The sequence below is a fragment of the Mus caroli genome, chromosome 2, assembly GCF_900094665.2.
Source record: "Mus caroli chromosome 2, CAROLI_EIJ_v1.1, whole genome shotgun sequence".
In the NCBI taxonomy this organism is placed as follows: Eukaryota; Metazoa; Chordata; class Mammalia; order Rodentia; family Muridae; genus Mus; species Mus caroli.
Window position 1 is genome coordinate 64,541,955 of NC_034571.1, and position 27,686 is coordinate 64,569,640.

Sequence of the window (27,686 nt, forward strand, 5' to 3'; positions counted from 1 at the left end):
AAGGCATACACTGTTTTGCCTGGCTGTGAGTTCTTTGTGAAACAGCAATAGAAAAGTACTGTCCATTTTTCTGATTCCGTCTTTCTCTTTTTTTTTTTTTTTTTTTTTTTTTTGAGGAAGGATCTTACTGTGCTGTTCTGGCTGTCCCAAAACTCAGAAACCCACCTCCCTCTGCCTAAAGGCATGTGCCACTACTGCCTAGCTGACATTTTATTATTTAAAGTATATGAATAATTATTTATGATTTAAGATACAGAATTTTATTTTGTCACGGTTGGGTTTGGAGATAAATGTCAAGGTCTGGTTTATGCTGTTTTTTTTTTTCATACTTGTAGAAAATTTTCCACAAAGGATAATTTGCCTTTTGACTTTAATTACTTTGCTTACCATTAAAAAAAAAGAAATTCTATGACACAAGTTTGAACTTGGTCTTTATCTTTTTATTGTTTATAAATTTTGAATTTCCATTCCATCCAATATCTGTTAAATACTTTCATAAGGCATAGTCTGTTCCCAGCCTTAAGATTTTTGTAGTATTTATCTCTATTTTCTTCTTGGAGATTTCTCATGGAATTATATACATAAGGTATAATATTATATATGCATAGACACATATAGTATTTTATATGTATATTATATATTCATATACACAAATATATAAACACACACACACATATATATATATATATATACATACATATACACATGTATATATAACTTGGAATTTATTTCCATCTGCAGTAGCAGATAAAGATAAAAATATTTCCAGGTAGTTGTATTCAAGTATATCTAAAGTCAAGGGTCAATGAGATGAGAATTTAGAATGTCCTAAATGTAGTAAACTTTGTAATTAAGAAATTATTATTGATCATATGGAAAATTATTCGCATGAGGGATTTTGACACTTAAATGGTGCTCCTCCTTCCCTTCCCAGTTTTGGTCTTAGAAAATAAGGGGCTAGGAGCATAGAAATCAGAGACATGCAATGATGGGAGCCTTGGCCTCAGAGAGGACTATAAGTACAGTATATGAGAAGTATTTTAGGGAATGGTGAAATTTAAAGAGCGATCTTTCATCAGTAGTCATAAGAGTCACAGAAGCAGGAATCAACTCATCCAGCTGTTTGTCCAGTGCCTGGCACATAATAGGTACCAGCATTTACTGATTTCTTTGCTGGGGAGTAGAGCCTAATGACAGGCTTAAACGATATGGCTCAAGCCTGGTCAGAAATATAGTTTCAGAACTTAGCCAGTTTTGGAAGCTTGAGATTTACTTTGATTGACATGAAAATTTGAATGTATAATAAAAATAATTAACTTTCTAATATTAAGACTGTACTTGGTGATAGAGTGCTTGTTAGATATATAAAATGTATGAGATTCTGAGTTCAGTTTCAGGCAGGCAGGCAGGCAGGCAGGCAGGCAGGCGTGCATGTGCTCTTTTCGTGTGAGCCATGCTTGAGGTCCGTATTTTCATAGTGCTGCCCATCTCTAGCTTTGATACCTTTTGTGGTGTGTGAGAAATTCTTCTTTGATTATCCTGTGTTAAAAATCCAAATGATAAGGCTTTTGTTAGAATTTGTGTCAGCAATAAAATCTTAACAAGTTTTAGTGAGAATATTAACCAGTCCAGGTTTCGGATCTGTGCCTGTGCTTCTTCATAAGGTGAGCATTTGTTTATCTTGAGCTGGTTGTGACTAGATCTATGAGCTGCCTTATCTGACTTGTTTTCTTGTGTTATACTCAATACCTTCCTTAGTTTCTGTAATTTCCGTGATCCAAAAGACTCAGTGTCATGTTAATGTAGTGCAGGTATTTAACTTTAGTAAGGTTTAATAAAGTTCTTACATAGTTTTCAAGTTAAGACAAAAGAAATGTATGCACTACTAAAATAATTACAGTATCAGTAAAGCAAAATATGGCCACCAAGCACTTCTGCAAAGATTCCTCCCTTGTCTTTGTTTCTGTTTTGTAGACATACATGTTAGATGTGAAATGAATTAGAAAGATATGCAGTGCTCTAGACTGTGACCATGCCACTTTTCTTTAGGGTGGGGAATGAAGACCAGCAGCCAGAAGTTCCAATCCTTTATCATGATGTGACATCCCTTCTGCTCATCCAGATCTTAATGATGCCACAACCCTTACGTAAAGGTAGGTCTTTAATTCAGGCCCTCAGATTACTTTTGGAATATTTTAGAGATTCTAGGGACAAATAGGACATCCAGGCTGACAGAATGATTGTGAGAATGATAGACCAACCTTAGATGTGGCGGGGCCAGCCGTGCATAGACTGGGACCCCTAACTGAATCTAGAAGAGGAAGCCAGCTGTGCACTGCTGTTGTGTCCCTCCAGTCCTCTCCCACTGCTCCTTCCTTACAGACTAATGGGACAGGATGCCCTGTGTGCCTGCTTTCTTGCTGGGAGGGACTCTTCCTCAAACTGTAAATCAAGTAAAATCTTTCTCCTAAAAAAAAAAAAAGAAAGAAAGAAAAAAAATTTTTTAATGAAAAATAGTATTTTATTAGTAGTATATTTTAATCACAGCCAGGAAGGTAAGAGAGAAATAAAGGTGTTTTTTAAAATCGTCAGTTTATTTATCAACGAGATGTAAAATGCTTGAGGAAAGTACCTTAAATATTGTTGTTTAAAAAAAAAATAAAGTATTAATGTAAAAGAAAATTTGAAAAACAGAGCAAAGTGTCACCTTTAATATCGCCTCCAAATCTACATGTACACAGTAGGTAATTACAATTCTATTAAAAATGCGATATCCTATCATTTTAAATTAGTGTTAGCATTATAACACTTAGATGAACATTAGATGAACACTTAGTTATAACATTAGATGAACAACTTTAACATTAAATTAGCAACATTTTAAGTATTGCTCCATAGTTTGTATAGGTTTTACCTTAAAGCATTTAAAATATTTTGTCACCTAATAAACTTTCTTTTGTTTTGAAAAACTGATTTATTGCTTTATTTTGTATTGAGGTAGGGTATCATTATATAGTTCTACGTAATCTGGAATTTTCTGTATAGATCAGATTGGCTTGGAACTCACAGAGCTCCCCCTGCTTCTGCCTCTTGAGTACTAGGATCGATGGTGTGCTCCACTATCCTAGCCCTGTTTTGCTGTTGTAAGTTACAGTGTAATGTTGGTGTAAAATGTTCCCCGTGGAAAACATTGTAAATGTGTATATTTCAGTTTTAATACAATAATTTAATAAAATCAATCTAGGGGTAGGAAGTGACCATTTATTTTAAGTACAGACAAATTATAATATTTCAAGTAAATTATATTTGGTAAATAGTAAGATGTCATTAATATCCAAATCACATTCATAGCAACTCTGAATTTTGATTTAATTTTTGTTGTTGTTTCTGTTTGCGTTTTTGCAAGATATATATATAGTTTCTCTGTGTAGCCCTGGCTGTCCTGGAACTCACTCAACCTGTAGACCAGGTTGGCCTCTAACTCAGAGATTTACCTGCCTCTGTCTTGCAAGTGCTGGGATTAAACACACATGCCACCAACGCTTGGCTTGATTTAATATTTTAATTACAATATTCACATAGCATACAGTGTGCTGCTTAGACATCTTTACAGTTATTTTACATTTTAATACATCATCATCTTTACTAGGTTCCAGAAAAATTTAATCAACACAAAAGGAGTGATTATCAGTAGGCACTCACCATATTCTCCTTTGAACATAGTTTAGGTATTTTTAGTATTGTTTTTGTGTGATTGACTATAGCTATGGATTTATCCATTTATTTTATAGACTTTAAAACCTAAAGTTGTCAAAGAACCTAATTCAGCCTCTTTGCAAAATAAATTTTAAGTTCTGTAATATGTATATGTGTAGGGAGGAAAATTTTGGTTAGTTTAGGGGAACAGGTCCTAAGGCTCACCGTGGCTTATTGCTGATGTAGTCAGATAATACACAGTATGGTATATTTTAACCTATAGAAAGCTGCTTTGTCTTATATTTTAAGTAATTCAATATATATTTCCCTTATAGGGATAGTTTCATCATATAAACCTGAGAACCTAAAAGAGAAGATACTTGCTGTGTAGAGGGAGTTATACTTCAGTTAGTAGCACAGGACTGTGCCTGACTGTGCATGTAGCTGTGGAGTCGTGTTCAGAAAGGACGGTTGGCTTTAGCGCTTGCCCAAAGACAGGAGGGATATCAGTGTGCTGAGACATTTGATCCTACAGATTCTTATTCAGTAGGAACAAATCCTAAAGTTGTGTTCTAAAACAAGTTAAGAAATTTTGATTTTCAAAAAAAAAGAAAGAAAGAAAGAAAATAAAAGAAAAGAAAGAAAGAAAGAAATTTGGATTTTCATGGTTAAATTAATGGATTAGACTAGATTGAGGGAAAAAATCTGTATAAAATTTTATGTTACTTAATGACCCTTAAATCATTCCTTAATATCATGATTTTATGAACAGATTTAATAAGCAAAGTTGGTTTAGAACTGAGTTGTGAAGTCATTGTCTACTTTGGTCAAAATACATTTTTAAGGGCTGGAGAGATGGCTCAGCAGTTAAGAGCACCAACTGCTCTTCCAGAGAGAGGTCCTGAGTTCAATTCCAGCATCCACATGGTGGCTCACAACCATCTGTAATGAGATCCAGTGCCCTCTTCTGGTGTGTCTGAAGATAGCCACAGTGTACTCATACATAAAATAAAACACATTTTTAAATTTTCATTGTGAGAGAAAGAATGAGAGAGAGAGAGAGAGAGAGAGAGAGAGAGAGAGAGAGAGAGAGAGAGAGAGAGATTTAAACCTTTTGGATTAATTGAGCTCTGCCTAAATATTTAAGAGGAAATTTGATTCAAACAGATTTTAATAACATTTTACTGTTTTGATATTTACCAAAGTATTGATTTGTGCAAATTATGTGAAATGTATAGTGGTCATATTTAGGAAATAGTCTGTTAAGTGGGCAAGAATGAGGCAAGTCACACTATGAAAAGCAGTTGTAGAATTAGGAATATTTTTGATTTTTCAGACTGGCCTTGGGCTCAGTCTACAGGCAGAGCAGGCTTTGAACTTGCAATCCTTTGCCTCAAAGCTCCTAAGTAGCTGGGATCACAGTCCTGCTCTACCAGGTCACAAGAAAACACACTTGTAGAAGACACTGTCACTGACACATCTCATAGGGTGTGCCAATGGGTAAAGGGAAGAAGGGGGCAGCAGCTGAGAGCCAGTCCCAGCATCTGCCCTCTTGTCACCATGCTACAGCTGAAGCGAGGAGCAAAAGCAGCTCTTCCCTCCCCTAAGTTGTTTATGTCACATATTTGGTCGTAGCAGCAGTAAGAACAGTAGAACAGTACAGTATGGTTTCATTCTATCAACCACACAAATGCTGAAAAAAGTGCACATGCAGGGAAAGGTATAGGTATGTGGAGTAGATTTTGGTTCAAAATATGTGCATTGCAAACAGCCGGTGCTGTCTTTGCCGTTGCAGAGCATTTCACCTGCATTGTGAAAGTCCTCTTCACCCTGCTGTACACACAGGCCCTGGCAGCGCTCTCAGTTAAGGGCACTGAAGAGGACCGGTCAGCCTGGAAACACGCCGGAGCTCTTAGAAAGGTAATCTCTTCCCTGAATTCTCTCTCACTTCATAGTCAGGGGAGGCCATTTAAGGTGGAATGGAAGCAAATGAGAGTATGTATTTGTCATGGGTTTCTTGTTTTGCATTTGTGGTGCTGGAATTTGAGTACAAGCCTCCTGAACGCTAGACAGGTGCTCTACCAGTGAGCCACAGCTTAGCCCAAGAGTGGTTGTTAGGCAAAGTGAATTAAAAATGGTTTTAAATGGAAATGGGGGGAAAAAATTAAAAATGTTTTGTTACATGTCTTAGTTGTGACTACTGTAACTTTGATAAAATGAAATGACCAACTTAGAAAAGAAGGGTTTATTTTATTTTATTTGGTTTGCTATCCTTAGTCACAGTAAACTGAAGGCAGCCAACGTTGGCACTCAAACCCAAAAGGGACCTGGAGGCAGAGGCCTTTTTTTTTTTTTTTTTAATAGAACCCAGGACCAGCAACCAAGGGTGCCCCACCCACAGTGAACTGGACCCTCCCCTATTAATCACTAATCATGAAAATGCACTACAGGCTTGCCTACAGCCCAATCTTAGGGAGGCATTTTCTCAATTAAGGTCTCCTCCTCTTGAATGACTTGAGCTTTTGTTAAGTTGACATAAAAGTAACCAGGATACTGCACTGTTATACACTGTTAGATACAGAAAATATCTCTAAATTTGGCCTCCATAAAATTTAATAGTTTTGTCCTGACTTTGTAGTAACCTTTAAACTTAAGAGAAGTTATTTTAAAAATGTTCCAGTTCAAATTGTATCTCTTGGTTCAAAAGAACTAACTCCACCCATGTGCATGAAACGTATTGACTCTGACCATCACTGTTCTAGCAGTTCACTCCCAAATCACAGTCCACGCACTGGAATTTAACATAGTCATCAAAGTGCATTGTGGCTTAAATAGCAGATGTGCCAGGTGCCCATCAGACTGTACTTAGTATGCCAGTCTGCTTTTGAAGACAGACGTTACATCTTTAGACAAAGAATGGAAAACTGTCTGAGCCTCACCCTTCTTAAAGGTAAACTGCAAGTTCAGACTGTACGTTAGGGACTTGCCAGCATTCCTAGCTAAGGAAGGTGGAAGCAGAAGCATTGTAGGCTCAAACTGACCTGGAACCTGGGCCCCCAGGAGTACATGAGATGGTCTCAAAACAAACACTTTTTGATACTTTTTGTTGTTTGTTGAAAGTAGGACCATAGAATCTGAAATATGCTTTAAGGACATGACCCCTATCCTAACGTTCACAAAGCAATGCTTAGGACAAAAGCTTTGAACCTATGCTGATAGACCTTGTACATCACTGGTGTGTGTGCGTGTGCGTGTGCGTGCGTGCATGCGCGCGCTTGTCTGAATGGCAGCTAACGAGGGCAGAAGAAGGTGCCAGATTCCCTAGAGCTAGAGTTACTGGTGGTTGTGAGATGCCCTCTGGGTGTGCTGGGAACTGAATGCAGTCCTCTGTAAGAGCAGCAACAGCTCATAACCACTGCGTTGTCCCTTCTGTCCTGTGCCTGTGGATTCTGACTTCATTCTTTGTTTAATCCATTGGCTTTTGCTACCTCTTCCCTAGTTTGTCAGCTCTTGATTTTAGAATCCATGTTCTCATTAGTTTAGAATTAGAACACAATGTACATGAATGGGCACAGTAGAAAGCAGAAGGAAAATTTTAAATAAGAATTTGATTATTAAAAAAAAGCATGTTCAATCAAGTTCCAAAGCCAGAAGCTCCAAAATTATCTAGATAAATTCCATTCATAGCTAGAAAATACTTGTTGCTAGAGTTTCATTTTGAAGAAGAATTTGTGGAAACAAGACAGTGTGGTGGACATTTTGGGGTTCACAGTCTAGGGAAAAGGATACAGCAACATGGATGACACACTGAGCATCAACGAGCAAGCATCATCAAGTAACACATCTGTGGGCCAGCTAGGGATGCTGCCACTGTTTAGGGTGGCACTGGAGGTGTGGCTCAGCAAGAATGCTTGTCTCGCAGGCCTAAGCTGTGGGTTTGATCCCTTGATGTAGATGGTAGGGAAGTGGGAGATGAGAGGGGACAGTAAGAGTTCAGGACAAATCTATACTTCCTGGTATTTATTCAGTTATTCTTTATATTGAAAAGTATAGTTAATGAGTAGAATGATATCATAGAAAAATATTTCTTCTGATATATACATTATTATCATACTTTATTTTTACTATTTTTAATATAATAGTAAGAGATACAATTCTCTGATATAAAGATCTTATTGAAAATTTTTATAACTTTTTCTTATAAAAATAGAAGTGGTTATTGTTATTAAGCTTCATTTATAGGACATTATTTAATGTGATTGTTTATATATTGTATGATATCACACATTTTATCACAGTTACATTTTTACAGTAAACTTAAAAAAGAATCTTTAGGGAATCTGTAAACATTATGGCCCTTTTTTTTTTTTTTTAAACTTCATATGAAATGACTTATGCCACTGTCAGGAGGCTGTTTATACACACTTTTACTTGACTCTTTGCAAACATTTCTCATATGGTTCAAATTTGTTGTGTTTGTTGCCTGTAAAATATTTCTGAGTCAGTGACCCTTCCCTAGGTCAGGCGACTACTTAGGATGAGTTCTCAGCAGTGGAAGGTGTGTGTGTGTGTGTGTGTGTGTGTGTGTGTGCAGTTTACATAAAAATTACACAACATATATCATTCTACAAATAAATATATATGTACTACGTTATGTCTTTTAAAGACATAACTAGAATAATTTTGTTAATAAAATTTGAATAAATTTTACTCAATTGTGATTCCAGAGTTAATCTGAATTTAGAAGAAATGAAATTCGTGTGTTTGAGATATAATTCAATTACAATTTTACTACTTAAACAATATTATTTCCAGTGAGGTTTCTTTTGTAATTTCTCAGGACCCTGTGTAAAATTAATATTTTAATTTTTCCCAGAATACATGTGATGCAGAAAAGTGTTACGAAGTGCTGTTGAGCTTTGTTATAAGTGAGCTGTCTAAAGGGAAGTTATATTATGAAGAAGGCGCTCAGGAGTGTGCGATGGTACGTCTGTTAACTCAGGTCTTACTACCACGAGGAGTGAACGTTTGGAAAGCTGCGTCTGTTGTAGCTTGAACTCTTCACTTTTCTGTTTTAACTTTAGGTCAGTCCTATTGCTTGGTCTCCTGAGTCCATGGAAAGATACATACAGGATTTCTGCTTACCTTTCCTCAGGATCGGCAGCCTTCTTCAGCACCACCTCTTTGGGGAAGATTTACCCAGTTGCCAGGTATAATTTGGCCTTGGTGTTACAGTAGGCTAATTTCCAAATCATACTGACGCATAGGCGACTCCTTCTGTCTCTTCCTATGCAGACTGTGCTATGAGGATATTCTGGTTTTCCTCAGAGGACTAGATGTCCTGAATATTACCTATTTTATGTTACTAGCACCCCCCCCCCTTTTTTTTTCCTGATAACATTGCTAGTTTGGGGTGGTTGAGCAGTTTTTAGATCAGGTTAGTGTAAATTCAGGCCAAATGCTTGAGTAAGAATGGTTGGTGTTCATTCTGTTGGATACTTGTATCACTGGAGTCACATGCTTTTAATACTCATTTAAAAGGTGCATTGCTCAGAAGGGTGGCTGTTAGACCATGTGGTAGGATTTAGGTTTTTATAGAAATAAATGTTTGCTTTTTTAGATAATTGTGTTAAAAGTTGGATGACTGAATTACTGCAGGTTTGATTTAGTTCATAGAGCTGTGAATCAAAAAAACAGGCAAGAGAGAGACAGGGCAGAAGACTGAAGTATGTGTATGCATTGACTTGGTCCTGACTTGAACGGCTAACTCAAGAAATTTGATGTAGAAATACAACTCACCGTATTTATGGCCTTGGAAACCTGAATTATATTAGATTAAAATAGCTTTTCTGTTCCTTCTGTCTTGAGTTATTGAATGTGATATTTAGCAATTAGATAGCTTTGGTTTTTATCAAGTGCCTCAAGGTTACTATGTATTTGTTGACCATTACTATCTACTTAGAGTTATAAGATGTTATTAAACTTTAAGCATGATATTTATGTGTATCTATACATGTATATGCATATTCAGGAGTTGAAACATTTTCAAAGTATGGAAGGGTTGGTTTATTTTTTGAGTGAAGAAGAAAATTGATCCCCCAAATAAGGAAAAGAGATCCACTAGCCTCCAATATAGTCATGATTGTCTGAAAGATCTATATATGTGTTTACAAGACTAACATCTTTAAAAGAAAGCTTAAGGGGACTGGTGGTATGGCTCAGTTAGAGAATTCTTGCCTAGCATACACAGAGCCTTGTGATCAGTCCCAGTTCTTAGGAGGTAGAGGCAAGAAGACCAAAAGTTTATGGTCATATCTGTTTAGGGGATGTGAGATGAGCCTGAGTATATGAGGTATTGTCTCAGAAAGAAAATAAAATTTTTGAAGTCAGTCTGGTTTAGAGAATCCAGGCCAGCCAGGGTGACATAATGTGAGCCTGTTTCAGAAGGAGAGAAAAACAAATAAATATGAGTTATTCATTCTAGTTTCTCTAGTAATTTTATTAGTGAACAGAGCTTCAGATCGGACAGATCATTCTATGGATTTTAAAAAGGCACACTACACACCATCACCTCACTTTAAAATTTTCTTTTGTTTCATGTGTATTGAGAGCCCAAGAAAATTATTTAGCTCTTCTTTCTGTGAATTCTATGATTTTTCTTGTTCTCTATGTACACTGGCAAGGAGTCCACCACAGCCCTATTTTTTGGGATGCAGGGCCTTCAAGCACCCTATCACTCAACCAGTGCTTGGTTATTGAGACATAGTCTGATTGTTGATACTCCATGCTGCCTTCAAAGTCTTTCTTCAAACTTGAACTTTCATATTCCTAGGTTACAGGGCTGCCTACCACACCCAGATCAGTGCGTATGCTTCCTAAATCCAAAATAGCTCTTTTGTTGTCTAAAGAGCATTTATAGAGTTGCTACTGCCTGTCAACTATTCATCAGGTATGTGACAGCTGCCTAAAGGAAGCACCCGTTGGGCCGTTTAGGAGTTAAGTATTTGGAGGATGCTTGGGTAAAGAAGGAGCCTCTCCTTCTGTCACCCGTGCTCCCGTCACTTGTTCTCAGCTCTCCTGGTTTCCCACTGCCCACAGTCACTGGGGAGTGTGACAGCTAAAATATCTTGACATTTTCTGTTTCACATCTAAAAGGAAGAAGAAGAATTTTCCGTCCTTGCCAGCTGCCTGGGACTTCTGCCAACTCTTTACCAAACAGATCACCCGTTCATCAGTGCCTCATGTCTGGACTGGCCAGTTGCAGCATTTGACATTATAACTCAGTGGTGTTTTGAGATAACATCATTTACGGAGAGACACGCAGAGCAAGGAAAGGTATGGAGAAAAGTGGGGGGCAATGTGCTTCTAGGTAGGGGACTAATGGAAGAAGTCAAATCTAAGTCATTGGTGGCAGCAGGTTTTAAACTGATAAAGTTGAAATAATAGTTGAGTCAAGTCATAAGTAGTAAAGAAAGCAGAAATATGTCACTTAAAAAAGTGTACTAGCTGTTACTTTTGGCTTAAGTCTGTAGATTTTAATTAAATCATTTAAGCAACCATCATAGTGATGTTGGAAAATAAAAAAAAATTAAAGTTAATAAATAGTATTCTTAGTTGTAAAATTGTCTCATGTTTAAAAGTATTTGATAATGAACACTAAAAGATTATGTCTGTAACATTTAAATGTGGGTTTGTATTGCCAGCTTGGTTGGTAAAGGGTTTATAGTGACCAGTAACTGAGAGTGGAGGTAGGCAGCAGGCCACTGCATTGCCATCGTTTCTGTTCCTGAGAGCCGAAGTGATGTGATGGCATCGCTATTTCGCAGGGTCCTTCTGTTGACCCTTTAGTAAAGTAAGACGGTAAATCACCAGGTTGTTCAGAGGTGAAGAGACTCCACACTACTTTCTGATTATAGAAGTCAGAAAGTAGCTACTTCAAGAGTCATTTGAGAGGAATCCATAGCCTTGGTGACCAGATGCAGGTGACTTCTGATCTTAGATAAAATCATTGCATGTTCTAGTTCTCATGGAACATGTTCCTGCTGTGTCTCATTGAGGTTCTGTCTTGGCAGTCAAGACATGTCACGTCTTGCTTGTGTTTCCATTGTTGTGATATCATGAATCTGCTACCTTGCTTCATTTGACACAAATATGTTTAAGTGTACTACAGACTTTGAAGTGCCTGTAAGCATGCCTATCGCTGCTGCTTCTGTCCCTAGCAGCAGTACTGTCTTCTCTTGAATCTATGCTTTTTGAGGCTTTGCCTCTTCCAGCAAAAGTGTCTGCTAATCAGTCTTCCTTACAGCCGTACCTCCTCCAACTCTGCTGCTGCGTCACTCTCTTTAAGCATTGCTGTGTTTATATGGGCAAGAGTCAACCCAGGGCCTCCCGTGTGGTGAGCTCTGAATCCCAAGTGCCGCTGAGCTTAGTGTCTGTTTATCATCTGTTGCTTTAATGAAGCCTTCACAGAACAGAAATTCTTATTTTTCTTTGAATTTCCCAATTCCTAGAAAGTGTTTTACAGAAACTCGTTGGCTAATGAATATATGGAATTATAGTGTGAATGGAGTAATATCTAGAAAAAAAATCACCAGTACCGTTTTACTCCTGCAAGTAGTAAATACAGCTCACTCTGCAGGAAGTGTAGCCGGCTTTGAGTTTTCCATACGAAACAGGGAGTTTATTCAAAGGGTTTTAGGCCCTTAGCACTTACAGATACAAATAATCATGACAGCCTAAAGTATATGAACATAACATATTCAGGAGGGAGAATTCATAAAAAGCATTAAAATAGGAACAATACTGTAGCTCTGACTTGTGCTGAAGAAAAGCTGAAGAATCACTTAGATATGACAGGTCAAGACCCGGTCAGGTCAGGAAATGTTTAATTAACTAGTTAATATCTTTGCATGTTTAGAGATATATTTTCATGCATGTTCAGAGGTACTATTTTTTTCCTCTCTTAAAATCATAAACATATATTAGGATGTTTACTCTAAAGTTTTACATCTGCTATAATTGAAATCTGTATGGAAATAAAGAATAATTGCTAACAGACTGTTTGGTTTTTTGTAAAATGGAAAAAATATTTTTAATAAATAAGTCACATTCTTGAAAGTAGATTTTTCATCCTAAAATAAAATCATTTTAAAATTTGAGCATATAACTTTAGTATCCAACATAGGGCTGATGACTATTTTTGGATGTTTTAGGCCTTGCTTATCCAAGAATCAAGATGGAAGTTACCACACCTGTTACAGTTGCCTGAGAATTACAACACTATTTTCCAGTACTACCATAGAAAAACCTGCAGTGTCTGCACCAAGGTTCCTAAAGACCCAGCTGTTTGCCTCGTCTGCGGCACTTTTGTATGCCTGAAAGGCCTGTGCTGCAAGCAGCAAAGTTACTGTGAATGTGTGCTGGTAAGCAGATGGACCAGAGCCGTCCAGCCCGGCTCCGGGGAGTGTGGCACAGTGAGACTCTGAGCTCTTCACAGTCTGTGAGTTAGACAGTACACTCAGAGCTTGGTAAAACCCAGATTGTGTTTAACAATAAAGTAAAGCCTTTCTCAAGTACAATCCCAGTTCTTCTCGCTTTTGCCCACCTTTAACATGCAGGGCAGCAGCCTTCACTGATGCACTGGGGGCCAGCCAGCCTTAGTGCTAGATGAGCTGGTAATGCTTCTACATTATGCTCGCCTCAACGCTTCCTCGTTTATTCATGAGCTGTTGGAGCTGGGGATACAGGCTTAAAGAGAGAAAATATTATTTTAAAATCAATAGTTTTAGATTAGTAATGATTTCTGCAATGGCCATTTGATTTAAAGTGCATTGGTTTTTCTTGTTTGTTTGTTTGTTTAAAGCATTCTCAGAATTGTGGTGCAGGAACAGGGATTTTCCTTTTAATCAACGCGTCAGTGATTATCATCATCCGAGGCCACCGCTTTTGCCTCTGGGGTTCCGTCTACTTGGATGCTCATGGAGAAGAGGACCGGGACCTCAGGTTAGCCCTGCCTTGGAACACATGCCAAGTGTTTTCCTGAAGCTCCAGCAGGAGAAACCAGTGTGCCACACCTGGTTTTGCAATTATAACTTAAAATGTTACAAAGTACGACAATCACTAATTTAAATAGTTATTTCTAGCTTTGAGAGTTTTCCTATCCAAAATACAAGACACATAAAATGAAATTATACTGTTATCTTTGCCATCGTGTGTTGAAGAAGGAATGCATGGGTAAGCCTGTTTGGCTCTCATGATTAATGCTTTGTGCTATTTTTGTGTTGCAGGCGAGGCAAGCCTCTCTACATCTGTGAGGAGCGGTACAGAGTTCTCGAGCAACAGTGGGTTTCCCACACGTTTGACCACATCAATAAAAGATGGGGTCCGCACTACAATGGGCTGTGACACACACCTCAGCATTGCATATATTATCATTTTCACTGAGATTGATTTTCATCAACAATAAGCTTTAATTTAATTTGGGGGGATTGATGTCTTTGCTGAGGGATAAAAAGAAAACATACATTATGCAGCCTTCCCAGAATTAGGTGCTTGGTAGCCACAGTAATGGTATCATAGTTTTCTCAAGTATCCGGACAACAGATAATTTAAATCATTCTTTAGTGGTCATTTTTTAAGTGCACAATAATAAAAGCACAACTGTCCACAAAAATCATTGAGAAATGATTTTCCCTATAATGCCCTGAGTGGTTGTCCCTGACAGAGAGGATGTGGTTTATCTGAGGTTTTCCTGCTCCTTTTGTGTTTTCATTTGCATCTGCTAAACATAATGCATCGTTTCCTTTGTCACCCTTGTGTTGATTTGAGATTTTCGCTGTATGTAATTAGAAACAAATGTAAAACATGATTTATGTGAAATATTGTATAGTAAAAAATTGGTCTAATAGTAGAACTTTAAATTTTTTTCTTATTGTGAGGAATCTGTTAAAGTTTAAGGCTTTGCTGAAAACTTAATTCATTCTCAGGAATTTCATAAATGCTTTCCCCGGGTAAATAATTGAACTAGCTGTAAAATATAGTGCAGTGCAGTGTAGTGCAGCGCACAGAGGGAGGGCAAGGCATATGTGTGGTTGGGGAGGTCCTTAAAAAATATATATGTGTGGGCTGAGGGTAGAGCTCAGTGGTAGAAAGCTTACTTGGCTAACATTTACAGAACCCGAGTTTCATCTTAAGCACCACACACACACAAAATCAATTTGCCATTTCAACTAAATGAAAATAAGAGTTGTTAGTGACGAGCATATGTTACAATAAAATCAAAAGGGTTAAGAACATATACATGGCAGAGTTTTGATTCTGTGCATGCCCACCTTTCCTTACCAACCAAGCCTTTATTTACATGATCAGATTGAAATGCTCATCTGTCCAACACATGAACATTAAGTTCTGGGACTCTCCTCGGTGACTGAAGAAGCTCCTCTGTGCTGGGTTCCTGCAGTGTCACTGATGTTTCTGTGTGCTTTCCTACAACAGGAAAGGCTCAGAGGTACTGACCCTGGGAGTGAGCCGTGCTCCCGCTTTTAGTCATTGCTGTGAAGATCAGCTTATTGGTGGGTGGGTGGGGGGTTAATTCAGAATGGGAATGAGTGAGCTAAAATCCACTTAGTAAGAGGGAAAGAAGATGACAGAAAAACATATTTTATTGGTACCAAGATTTTTTTCCAGGTGATTGAATAATTTGATGATTATTTCATATATAGTACTATCAAGCGATTCCTGGTACTTTGGATTTCCATGGCTTGCTATATAAAATTACATTTTTTTTACTTGTAAAAGTAAACAACAGAACATTGAATGAGAAAATATCAAAGTAACATCAAACCCATGTTCCAAAATTTTTTGAATTGATGATGGCGTTACAGACCATGAAAGTAACATAAAACAGTGGCTTTGCACTAACACACGGGGGACAGAGTAGTGCACACACAGACGTGGTCAGAACGCCAGAAGATTGCCTGGAGCATTGTAAGAAAATATGCGGGAATAGCTTGCTATTTTTATATACATTTCCAAAATGGTGAGATAACTTTGTTAAGAGTAGAATGACTTCTTCAGGTAAATCCCTGCCCTTCTACACCTGCTCTCTAAAGTGCTGTGCTACAAGCTCAGCCTGCTACCTTTTTTGCTTCGGTCATTATAAATAGCGACCATTTGTAAGTGTGGTTGAAGAGCAAAATGCTAATTACATCTCTAGTAAATACTGTTACAGGATTCATGAACTTGAGTAATTTTACAGTTTGGAACTCTGATGCTATATATACATGGTATAATGTATTCAGACTTTGATCACTACATATTTAAATGGAATGTTTATGGTTGTGCATATGGATGTGAAGTGAAAATATTAGCCTTAACTTTAAAATTTGGATATTTGATAGTGTTTATTTTGATATTGGTGAATTAGTCACCAGTAAATTTTAAAAAAAGCACTTGGTTGAAATTGTACTTGAATAAATACATGCATGCTGCTAAATTAGAACCTCCATTTCCCTAACTTTTATAAGTCCCATTTATAAACCCACTTTTAAAATAACAGGTCCAAGTTAGAGTGATGTGTGTATATTATTCAAAAACATGTACTGGTGTGATCTTGTATGAATGATCATTTAAATACAGTACATTACTGTAGAAGCGAAATCAACCTTTATAATTAAGCAGAAATTATAAAACTAGGAATAATTGACGTTGTAAGATATGTTAATAAAACCTACTGTCATTTGCTTTGTGCAAGATCCTTATAATGTTGAATGTTTATGTTTTCTTTTTCAAAGATATTGAGAGTGACATAGGAGAGTGATGGGGTAATTAGGAACTGCCTTTCACTGTGTTCTCTTGCCTCCTCCTGAAGGACCAGGTCCTGTTAGTTTTGTGTGGTCTCATGATCACACTTTTGCTAAGTGTTAAGTGTTTGTGCTAGGTGCAGAAGCATGACTCTGGCCTGTTGTCTGCTGAGAGTTCCTACCTAGGCCTGGAAACTGCTTCGTAAGGGCATTTGTCTTGAGGGGTCTGTGGTCTTCCATGAACTGACCATTCTTATCAGTGCACCTCTGTCCTGTAGTTCACCAGGTAGTAATTCCGTTTACACATTCTGGTATTTGTTGTTTTTTATGATCTATAAAAGACACTGACCATAAGATACTGACTGAAGAGGATGTAACCCAACCCAACCTTCCATACTGCCTTTGGGATTGTAACTGCTCGTTCTCAGGTTCCTTTTGTTTTTGTTTTTGTTTTGAGTTCATGTTCGAAAACAACAAAATAAAGCATCAACAAAAACAAAACCCATGGTTTTGTCCACGAGAATCAAATCACCAAGATATATCTTCTGTGATATACCTCATAGTTGCCAGCTGTGGAGAGGTGATAAATGAAGACTGGCTCCACCCCTCCTGTTCACACCAGGCCTTTCCTCAGGCCTCATAACTGCCTAGATTGTAGCAATCACCCTTTCATTCAACAGTGATGAGCAAATGGGCAGAATTCAAGCAATGCGATTTCTGAGATGACCCCTAAATACTGAATAGACATTATTTGCAACACTTTAGAAAACTCCCAATCAGGAATTCAGGAATGAATTGAAGGAGGTAATTAAGTGATATGATTTAAAGAGCAGATTTTAAAGAATATATTTGTGTGTGTGTGTGTGTGTCTTGTGTATAGATGTTTTTCTGTGTGTGTGTGTTGTGTATAGATGTTTCTGTGTGTTGGGGGAGCGTAACAGCATACATATAGAGGTAATAGGACAACTTTGCAAGCCTGGTTCTCTAAGTCCTTCTACCTTATGTGGGTTCCAAGGATCAAACTCAAGTCATCAGGTTTCTAGACAAATTCCCCTACTGTGCCACTTCATCTTCCCTGAAGATTAGATTGAATAAAAAATTTCAGTGTCTTTTGAAAGTGTAAAAATAGCTTTAGTGTTGGAGTGTTTAGAGCTCATTTATTTAGAACATACTTATTGGACTTCTACTTTGCAGGGTGATAAATATTGAAAATACAACAGGAAAGAAGTCAGATATCACATCACAGTTCTCTGTGTGATAAAGGCTAAAGAGTGTTTGTGAGTGTGTGTGTTGTGTATGTGGTGTGTGTGATAAGATTTTGTGTATGGGGGGGGATAAAGGCTAAAGAGTGTGTGTAGTGTATGTGTGTGGTGTGTATGTGGTTGTGTGTGTCTGGGGGCTGGAGGAGAAGAAAGTGGCACTCTCAATCAGACTAAGGGCATATGGATGTGTAAGATGATCCCTAAATACTGAGTAGACATTATGGGGGTATGAGGAGTAATTTCAGACAGTTGTCAGACCTACTTCAAAGATGGATCTAGAGTTGCAAGAATACCTGTAGTGATGGTCTTAAGAAGAAATCATTCTGACCCTAAGCATAGGTGGTTTTGAGAGGACAGGACAAACTAGATTGTAGACTGTAGAAGTGTTATATAAGCCATTCTGATAGTTTAATACTTTGACCAGAGTGATAGCAAGCTGTTCTTAGGGCTTTAGACGATTGAATAGCATGATCAGATCTTTATTTTATGAGAGTTAGTTGAACTGTAGAAAAAAATCTAGAATGGGAGAATGGTGCCTTTACAGTCTGATTGCAGCACTCAGCAGGGGAATTTGTGATGGAGACATAAGGGTGTGGGCTGAATCACAGGACCCAGAATGGGCAGACAGTACTTCATGTGTCAGAAACTCAGCAAAACGCTAGGGATTCCATGCTGACCAAGACATGAAAAGTCCTGTTCCTACTCTAGTATTAGGTATCACAGTGTACTGCAGGCAACAGGAAATTATCAGACAGGACTGGGGACCAGTGGGCCCTTAGCATGGAGACTTTACGTGTAGTCACATGGGAAATTTTAAGCTGAGGGCTGAGAAAAGAGTAGAGGTGAGCCACTGACAGAGAGTGGGAGGTGAGGGTGTGTTGTACATGTTCAGTATCTAGGACCTAAAGTAACACCATGTGGTAGAGACAAAGCACAGGAAGCAGATTGAAGTCTAAAGAGATGGTGCAGAAAAAAACAGAATTGAGTTGTGGTCTCTTAAACCATCTTATGCTCTTTATGGCCTTTATTTTGGCTCTAGCCTCAGATTATAGTAGCGGTCAGCAAACCTTTTCTATAAAGGACCAGAGGGTGTCTGTCGTACTGTTCAACTCTCTTGAAAAGCATTTATAGGCATATTTAAGTGAGTGGCTATGACTGTGTTCCAATAAAAACATACAAAAGAGGGCTGTGGGCAGCCGGGCATGGTGGCACACGCCTTTAGTCCCAGCACTTGGGAGGCAGAGGCAGGCGGATTTCTGAGTTCGAAGCCAGCCTGGTCTACAAAGTGAGTTCTAGGACAGCCAGTGCTATACAGAGAAACACTGTCTCAAAAAAACAAAAATAAAAAAAAGAGGGCTGTGGGCTGCACCTGCTATACTAGCTGTACCTGCTATACTAGCTGTACCTGCTGGTCCCTGGTGTAAGGAAAATCCAAAGGAATCTGGAAAGGGTAGGAGCATACTTCAGAAGACAGAGATGAAGATGGTTGTGAGCCACTGTGTGGTGCTGGGATTTGAACTTAGGACCTCCGGAAGAGCAGTCAGTGCTCTTACCCTCTGAGCCAACTCTCCAGTTCCCATCAGTCTCTACCAGAAGTTTGTTCCACAGCACGAGTTGTCAGCTCTACTGTTCTTAGAGTGCCAAGACTGGGAGGAACTAAGGAATACAATGTGAAATCATAAGTAAAATTCCAAAAATAGATAAAAGTGAAGCTGACAAAATTCAAGTAAGAACTGTTTAGTTAGTGGTAAGCTAATACCAGCTGATTTCTGCTCGTTGTGCTATAAATGTGTAAGTTGTGAGCACAGGAGGAGGAGAGATAAGGATATACAAGAAATCTCCATGTACCTCCTCTGCAACATTTAAAAGCTATTTAAAATGGGGCTCTTAAAAGTAGGACGAAGTGAGTGGGTCTCTGACTCCTGTACCTGCTCTTGGGACTCTCTTCCTCCTGTCGGATTGCTCTGTTGCTTCATCTTTTTATTTTATTTTATTTGGTAATTATTTCTTACATGCCTGCACTTTTCAAATGAGAGACAGGGAACAGAGGTGGGGAGGAACTAGGAGGAGTAGAGGGAGGGAAAACTAAAACCAGGATATACTGTATGAGACAATGATCTATTTTCAATAAAAGGAAATAATGACAAAAAAAAAAAAAAGAAAAGACAAGACAGGACAAGAGGGCCTATTTTTATTGCTGGAATAAGAGAAAGCCCAAATTTATATTAAAGGAATATACAGAATCCCAGGAAATCAGGCCTTTAGTAACCATCTTACTTACTGCTCTATTGCTGGGAAGAGACACTGTGACCAAGGTAACTTAGAAAAGAAAGTATTTAACTGGGGGCTCGCTTATAGTTTCAGAGAGAGTCCATGACCATCACTGTGGGAGCATGGTGATAGGCAGGCGTGGCACGGGAGCAGTAGCCACGATTTTACATCCTTATCCACATGTAGGAGGCAGAGAAAAGACTGATTAGGAATAGCATAGACTTTTAAAGCCTCAAAGCCCACCCCCAGTGATATGCATCCTACACCACCACCATCTCTTGTTCTTCCTAAACTCCTCCATCACTTGGGAGCCAAGCATTCAAAATCATGAGCCCCTGGGGACCAATCTCACCCAAACCACCACAACAGTTAACTTCAACATTATCTGTCTGACTATAAAGTTTTCAGGGCCCACAGACGATGAAGATCTTCGGCTTTTCACAGCATAAAAAGCCAGACAAGCCAGGCATGGTGGTGCACGCCTTTAATCCCAGCACTCGGAAGGCAGAGGCAGGCAGATTTCTGAGTTCGAGCTAGCCTGCTCTACAAAGTGAGTTCCAGGACAGCTAGGGCTATACAGAGAAACCCTGTCTCGAAAAACCAAAACAAACAAAACCAGAAATGTGTACTGCGATAGACCCCTGTGGTTGACACTTACACAACTTGATAACTAGAGTTGACTACCACAGGTCACCCCAGCATATGTAATGGCCACAGAGGCCAAGATCTAGAGAAATCTTACCTTTCACAAATGCAGATGTGCCAAAAATCAAACCCAGAGCTTTCGGCAAGCTAGGTTAGTACCCTGTTGTGTATGGCTCTGGCATTGTCTGGAAAGAGGAATGAGTCACGTACCTAATGAATAAAGGAATCAATCACTGGATGAGTAGGCAGGACTTCTGGGTTGGACAGAGGAAGAGAGGAAGCTGGAGAGAGATAGAGGCTTTTTGGATGGGGATAACGAGAGGACAAGATGTAGCTACTAATGTCTCCCGTTTCAATGGCGGATCTGTCAGGATTTGATTTAGATTTAATATGGCTTACAAGATTAAGATTCTAGTTGTTGCGCCCAGTGATTGAGTTATCGTTGATTCTGAATTAAGTTTGTGTGGTGTTTTCCTTCATGCAGCGGTTTGACTGGGTTCCAGAGAGAAAGGTACGTGAGGCAACGTATGGGTTTGCCTGATGTGCACCACAAAGGTCATGGGAGTTTTGAAGCATGGGGCTGGCGTGGTAGCGACCTGCGCCAGCGAGCTGGGTGGAGAGATTTTGGAGCTTCGAGTAAGAGAGTCTCCACGAGATAGCCATTGCCCGCCAGTGCATGGTCTGCCAGCCCACTGGGGCAGAGAATAGCTGGGTATATCGTGGGAACTGGTGGCACACTCCTTTAATCCCAGTGGTGTCCCTATACGGAGCTACTCTCTGCCTACGGTTCTGCCACCTCTAGGTTATCCTCTGTGTGAAGATCTTCCCAACTTCGGTTCACCTGCCTCAGAGCTGCCTGCACCTTCTCAGCCATTCACCCACTGTCTTTGGCGGTCCCAAATTCCAGTAACCCAGTAAATCAAAACTCTAGAAGCTGAAAATTAATGTCAGACTTATATATCAATAAATTCTCAATTCACAAGATGCCCGCACAATAATTTCAGAGCCAATTGACAATGATACAAGCTGCCCACCTAGATTAGACAAGTTATCCCAATTATTCTATCCCTATATGATATTATATCTACCTGTGGCTATTTAAAGTCACTCGGAATCTGAATCGTCCTGTTCATCCTCCATTTCCCTCCTCCTTTTCCTGTGTCGCCCCCTGTCTCTGGAACTTTTAGCCCTGCCTCCCTCTTCCCTGTCCAATCACAGGCTTCTTTTTGTATTAATATTTAAATTAATTGTACAGGAAAAATTCCACTACAGAACCCTACCAATGAGCTAGCACCCCCAGACAGGTTCAACATTTTTACATGCACACACAATGGTAAGGTACTTTTATGTATTCAATTTTGAGGGGAAAAAACATGAATTAGAACTCTCTAAAAGTCTTTATATAATCTACGTCTCCAGTATGCTAATGATTCAAAGATGAAAAACAACAGTCATTTTATTAAAATTAGTAAAATATTAAAATAAAGTAAAATAAAAATAATTAAAAATGTAAAATAAAATTAAAATATAAAAATAAAATTTTTACTAAAATGATGACAACCCACTGTGAAGGAAGGCACAAGAAGGAATTATTTGACAGATGAGAACAGCACACAATAGGGACAGCTACATAGCATTTGCACAGGGAAACCTTGAATGCAGGCCAACTTCCACAGCCAGCAGCTGTATTTTGAAGTCTTCTTTTAGGTCACTGCTCTCCTCTAAAAATGCACTCCTTTTCTTTGAGGAGCTGCTTCTTTAAAAGTTCTTTTGATTTGATGTAGGCTCTGTTGTTGTGGAAGGGTGTGGCACCCCATCCCACATGCTCACGGGTAGGTTTGGCGCCAACAGTACAGGTACCAGAGCAGCACACATTTGCCTGAAAGACCTTTTGCCTGACAATGCACAGAAATATTCTGAGCCAGTCTGTAACTTCACTGGCTGTTCCAGGCACATGCTGCTTGGATTCATTAAGAGGCCCTAGGATTCTGCTGGAAGGAGTCCAGGGGTTGACAAATGATCCATTTATCAATGGAAATTTTCATTATTGATGTGTCCCATGTGTCCCATGTCACTTTGCTTCTCTGATGTTGCCATTTGGGAAAGCAGCAGTTGAGGCTGGAGGGGTTGGGCTTCCAGGAGTTCCACATTTAGGATTTGGGGACTTTCAGGGTTTAGGGAGCTTGCCCTTTCAGGATTTTGGAGTTCATTGTTGGGTCTTGGGATTGTGACACTAGTGTGTTACACCAGTCCCACTTCCATCTGGGTGAGGAGATGTACTCCAGAGACACTTTCTGTGCATTCTTTGGGGTGTTCCCTCACTACTCATCGTAAGAGGGAAAGAAGGAAGCAAGTGTGCACTGAGAAAGCTACATGTCTGTCAAAAGTCATGTGGGAAATATGGAGGGCAGGGGGAGTCCCCAAAACACACTGGGTGAGAGAATAAAATGCATAAAATCGACAATAGAAACCAGCTATAGACACTTAAAATTCGTGTACAAAAAAAAGACTACATAATTTAGAGAAATAGGTTCATATCCAAGGGTAATCTTGAGGATATTCTCTAAGTACCAATATTGACAGACAAAGCGAATGGGGGTTTGTAGGCTTATATTTTTCAAAACCTTCCTTAATAAGTGTACTTAAATGCTTTAACCTCCCTTCTAGCCCACCACACCAGAGGCAGTGGAAAGGAAAGGTTAACAGGGCAAAGGAGGATGTGAACTCGTTTAGAAATAGTTCTTTGGAGTGACTCCAATCTACACTGTCAGGATATCAGCAGTTCAGTCCACACGAATCAGCAGTGGTAGCAGAATCCATTCTCAAACACCATTCACGAATCAGCAATGGCAGGTAGATCCAGAAGAAACCATGAGACTCTGCCAATTGGCCTGGGTCCACAGAAGCAGCAAGAAGCTGCCAGATTTTTTTTTTTTTTTTTTTTGAGTTTTTGAGACAGGGTTTTTCTGTGTAGACCTGGCTGTCCTGGAACTCACTGTAGACCAGGCTGGCCTCGAACTCAGAAATCCACCTGCCTCTGCCTCCCAAGTGCTGGGATTAAAGGCGTGTGCTACCACGCCCGGCAAGAAGTCTTTTGAATGTTTCTCTCTATAGAGTCACAACAAATGATGACCAACACAGTGTTGACCACTGTCTGTTGGGCTATATTTATCCCCTTTTCAAATATCATGTGATCTCTCAAGTGTCTGCTCTAGCAAAACATCACATGTCCCTTTCCCAGGCTGTTTCCAGAAAAGCACCACCTGTCTGTTCTCAGGAAAACATCCTCCCATGTGTCTGCTTCAGCAAAAACATCCTCTCATAAAATAGTTTCCAGAAAAAACCATCACAGCACACAACTGAGTCTTCAAAGAAATCAGAAATTTCCACTTAGGGGTTGGGTAGGAAAAGGATTGCCAGTGCTGGAAGGAGCCGAAGCAAGAACAGATTTTGTGTGGATACAGTCTAGTTACCCTGCTCTCTGACCCTGAGACCTCCACGCTCTGAATGGAAGCACGTGTGACAAGAATGATTGATGCCGGTCACAATGCCAACAGTCCTTGCCATTGGTAGAAAATGATAAAGAAATGCAGTTGGTGCAGACTCACTCTTTTAAACAGGTTTTTCTAGAGGGCTGCTGATATTTCTCAATTAGGTGAGGTGAGATGAGCATCTTACTCAAATCATAGCAGAGAAGGCTAGAAGGATGCTTCCAGGGGCCCCTTCCAATTATGGAGACACAATAGAGTAGAATGTGCATAGAGGAGCCTAGTCACGCCAGCTACTTTCTGCTTTCCCTCTAATGTTTGCATGCAGCGGATACTAAAGTTCACTGAATGCATATGCATCTCTGGGCAAGCATCCATGGGGTAGAACATAATGCCAAATAATATCTGCCACCTCTTTTGACTCCAGTACTGTGATTTACTGAAGGGTTTGAAATTGTGCACCAACTTGTTTTCCCATCTCCACAGAGAGTAGAATGGGAGTTGACGAGTCTTGCAAAGAGAGAATGGGTTAAATTTAAGGAAGAGCTTCCCTAAACTTAAGAACTATTAACCACTGGCTTTGCATGTAAGCTGGAACTCTTGCTCCCTTATAAACATTAGGGAGAGGCAGCAGCTGTTGTGGGCAGTATATACTTGCTGAGAGCTATCTTGTAATTAGAGTATAGAGCTGGGAGCTCTGAGTTCCATATCCCAAGATGGCTGCTATTTGGTGTACAGAAATGAAAGAAGGAAATGTCTATGACTAAAGTGTCTTATATCTGAAATGACTCTTGCCTCCTCAGCCTCTTGCCTTCTGTCAAGTCTTCTTGGACTCTCCTCTGTAGTCACAGAGGATTTGGCTCTGTCTGAGCCTGTCTCTAAGTGTGCCATCCAACTTGGAGGTTGGGGGAGGCAGTGGTCATCATTTACCTTTGAAGTAGCTCAACAAGGTACTTCTTCCTAGATAGGCTAACACACTACCCTATGTGCTGGCTCACCAAGTTTGCTTCATAGCAAGCTTGTCTTTGTAGCCACTCCAAACTGATGCTGCAAGTTCCTTCCCATAGATTCTCATAGCATACCTTGTTACCCCTCTTACGGAGCTTGGTTTGATTTGGGTTATTTGATTACAAAATCCCGGAGGGCCAATGCTTATTTAGAAATATTAGGAATCCACAGAAAAATGAGATTGAGATTTTTGTAGAGAGTTAAAGATTTCCCATTTAGGGAGAGTTCACAAAAGACTCCATTAGCCAAGCAATGCCAGTGGTTAGTCTGATTTCTCAGGCAAAAGGCAGGCTAATTGTCTGCCATCCAAAGCGTTTGGAGACTCCTTAAAACCAGCCACCCTGTGAAAAATGCCTTTAAAGGACCCCTGCTGTGTCTGAAATCTTTTCTATTAACTAAATGTTCAAATAGAGATCAATAGACGGACTTGTGAGCAAAGTGACTGCTTATAAATGTGTTGTTTTTCAAAAGGCAAATCTTAGGTCTGTTACTTATGACCCTCAGTGAGACGGAAAGGAGCTGATACTAACACCGTGAGATATAAATTATTGCCCAAGCTTAATAGATGAAGCCACAGGGGCTCAAAGAAGGGCAATAACCTCCACCAACGCACAGTGATTTGGTGGCAGAGCCAGGACTCAATGGGCTGGATCGAATGCGGAGCTTGGGAAGGAAGCAGCATCAACCTGGGGGTGAAGGGGGGCAGACTGGCCAGCTGTCAAGAAAACCACAGAGTGATGTAGTTGTAGCTGTGTGTCCCTCAGGTTGGGATTGACTAACCTAGTGCTAAACCCAGAGATCCAGGTGGGTAGGGCCTGGTGTTTGGGGTTAGATGCTTCATTTTTAATTAGCTGCTCTTCTGGCATGGAAAACAGATTGAGAAGCACAATACAGGGTCTTTGAGCCCTAACTACCTGTGCTTCTCCATCTTTCTTTCTGCCGAGTTCTTATGGATCAGGGATAAAGGCTCTGTCTCCACACTTGGTGTTGTAGACAAGTACCTGGAACAGAGGGACATCAACACTCCAAATATTCCTCACCAAATTGCAGTTCTGTTTGAATAGCAGGTCATCCACATATGTTAACTGTTGCTCTTTCTTTATGGCGGGTGATGTAGTTATTTCATCCATGGCATCACATCTGGAGCAGCAGGATAGCATCTGCACCGTAGAAGTGAAGTTAATTTTGATTGGTAGTTACAGTGTCCTGCAATGTCTCCATTGTCTGGCAAATACTCTGGGTGTGACCAATCTTCCCTGAAAATAATAAGAAAGTAATGTAGGAGTTTAGTTTTGAAAGACTTCACAAGAGGCAGGCGGATTTCTGAGTTCGAGGCCAGCCTGGGCTACAGAGTGAGTTCCAGGACAGCCAGGGCTACACAGAGAAACCCTGTCTCGAAAAACAAACAAAAAAGAAAAAAAAAAGAAAGGAAGACTTCACAAAACCTCTACAGACTCTTGATGAAGGAGAGAAACCTCTGACTTCCTTTCTGAGTCCCAGAGGAGGCACCTGAATGTCTGTACAGACTCTAGACTGTGCACTGCTATTTCAGAACCAAGTGGAAGGCAAGAAGCCTGATAGGACTAAGCTATTCTGGTAGCAAACCCATTCTGTCATTTACTGAGAAGCCCCTCCGCCCCCAATCTCCTGGGTGGCCGGGATTTCTTCCAGCTCTTAGGTAAAACCAAAAAGCAAACACCAAAGTCTTCATTAATGCATTGTATTGTTTGAATGCCAGGGAGGCTTAAGAGATAGGATGCTCTTTGATTTACAGGTCCTGAATAAATTCCAGAACACATTGTGAGGATTCTATACCATGATGAGAAGACACCTAGAAGAGAGCAACACAAACATGTTTTTCTATCTGTCTGCTTATCTGGCAGTCCATCTGTTCTTTGGACCAATGACTACTTCTTCAGTAGCAACTCTGTGTCTAGAAATCCAGACGTGGAGCCAGAGAGGAAGAGAGGATAAAACTCCCCAGTAATTAAAGGGAATGTAGTTCTGTCCTGATGGTGAATAGGGAAAACCCTTAATTTCATGGCGTATATGTATATGTATATGTATATGTATATGTATATGTATATGTATATGTATATGTATATGTATATGTATATGTATATGTATATGTATATATGAAATCTACTGGGGAAAGGCACTTTCAAAGGTGGTGTCTCATACTGCCAGTAGAATTTATAGCTGGGATAGGACACAGGCCACGTGATGGTTGGATACTCTGTCCTCTGCCTTGAACTTGTAGAACTAGGTCAGACGAGCCTGAGAGGCCCAGTGGGAAAGACTCAAGAGCTGTTTACACACCACCCACCCTATCCTGGGAGCAAAGTCTGAAGACAGGAGTCTATTAAAGTTGGGAAAGGACTTTTACCTGTACAAATCCCTGCTGCTGGGGAACCCACTGTCTTGGCAGTTCTATGTCAGGGGCCGGGAAAAGACTGAAGCAGCAGGGCTCTTTCTGACTCAGTGCTCAGGCTCCTGGGAACAGTTGGGATTTCTGC

General features: G+C 39.7%; 1 protein-coding gene across 6 annotated transcripts in view; it reads left to right on the forward strand.

Annotated features, from left to right (window-relative positions):
• Ubr3 (ubiquitin protein ligase E3 component n-recognin 3) overlaps positions 1-16,454 on the forward strand; it is a 132,883-nt gene extending 116,429 nt beyond the window's left edge. For all 6 annotated transcript variants that reach the window (XM_029473748.1, XM_029473751.1, XM_021152412.2 and 3 more), the window contains 8 exons: positions 2,050-2,153; positions 5,492-5,616; positions 8,573-8,680; positions 8,781-8,906; positions 10,852-11,031; positions 12,909-13,118; positions 13,559-13,698; positions 13,983-16,454. In XM_029473748.1, the coding sequence (XP_029329608.1) occupies positions 2,050-2,153; positions 5,492-5,616; positions 8,573-8,680; positions 8,781-8,906; positions 10,852-11,031; positions 12,909-13,118; positions 13,559-13,698; positions 13,983-14,100 (1,111 nt within the window). In that variant the 3' untranslated portion in view covers positions 14,101-16,454. The remainder of the gene's footprint in view (positions 1-2,049; positions 2,154-5,491; positions 5,617-8,572; positions 8,681-8,780; positions 8,907-10,851; positions 11,032-12,908; positions 13,119-13,558; positions 13,699-13,982) is intronic.
• Positions 16,455-27,686: the final 11,232 nt, after the last annotated feature.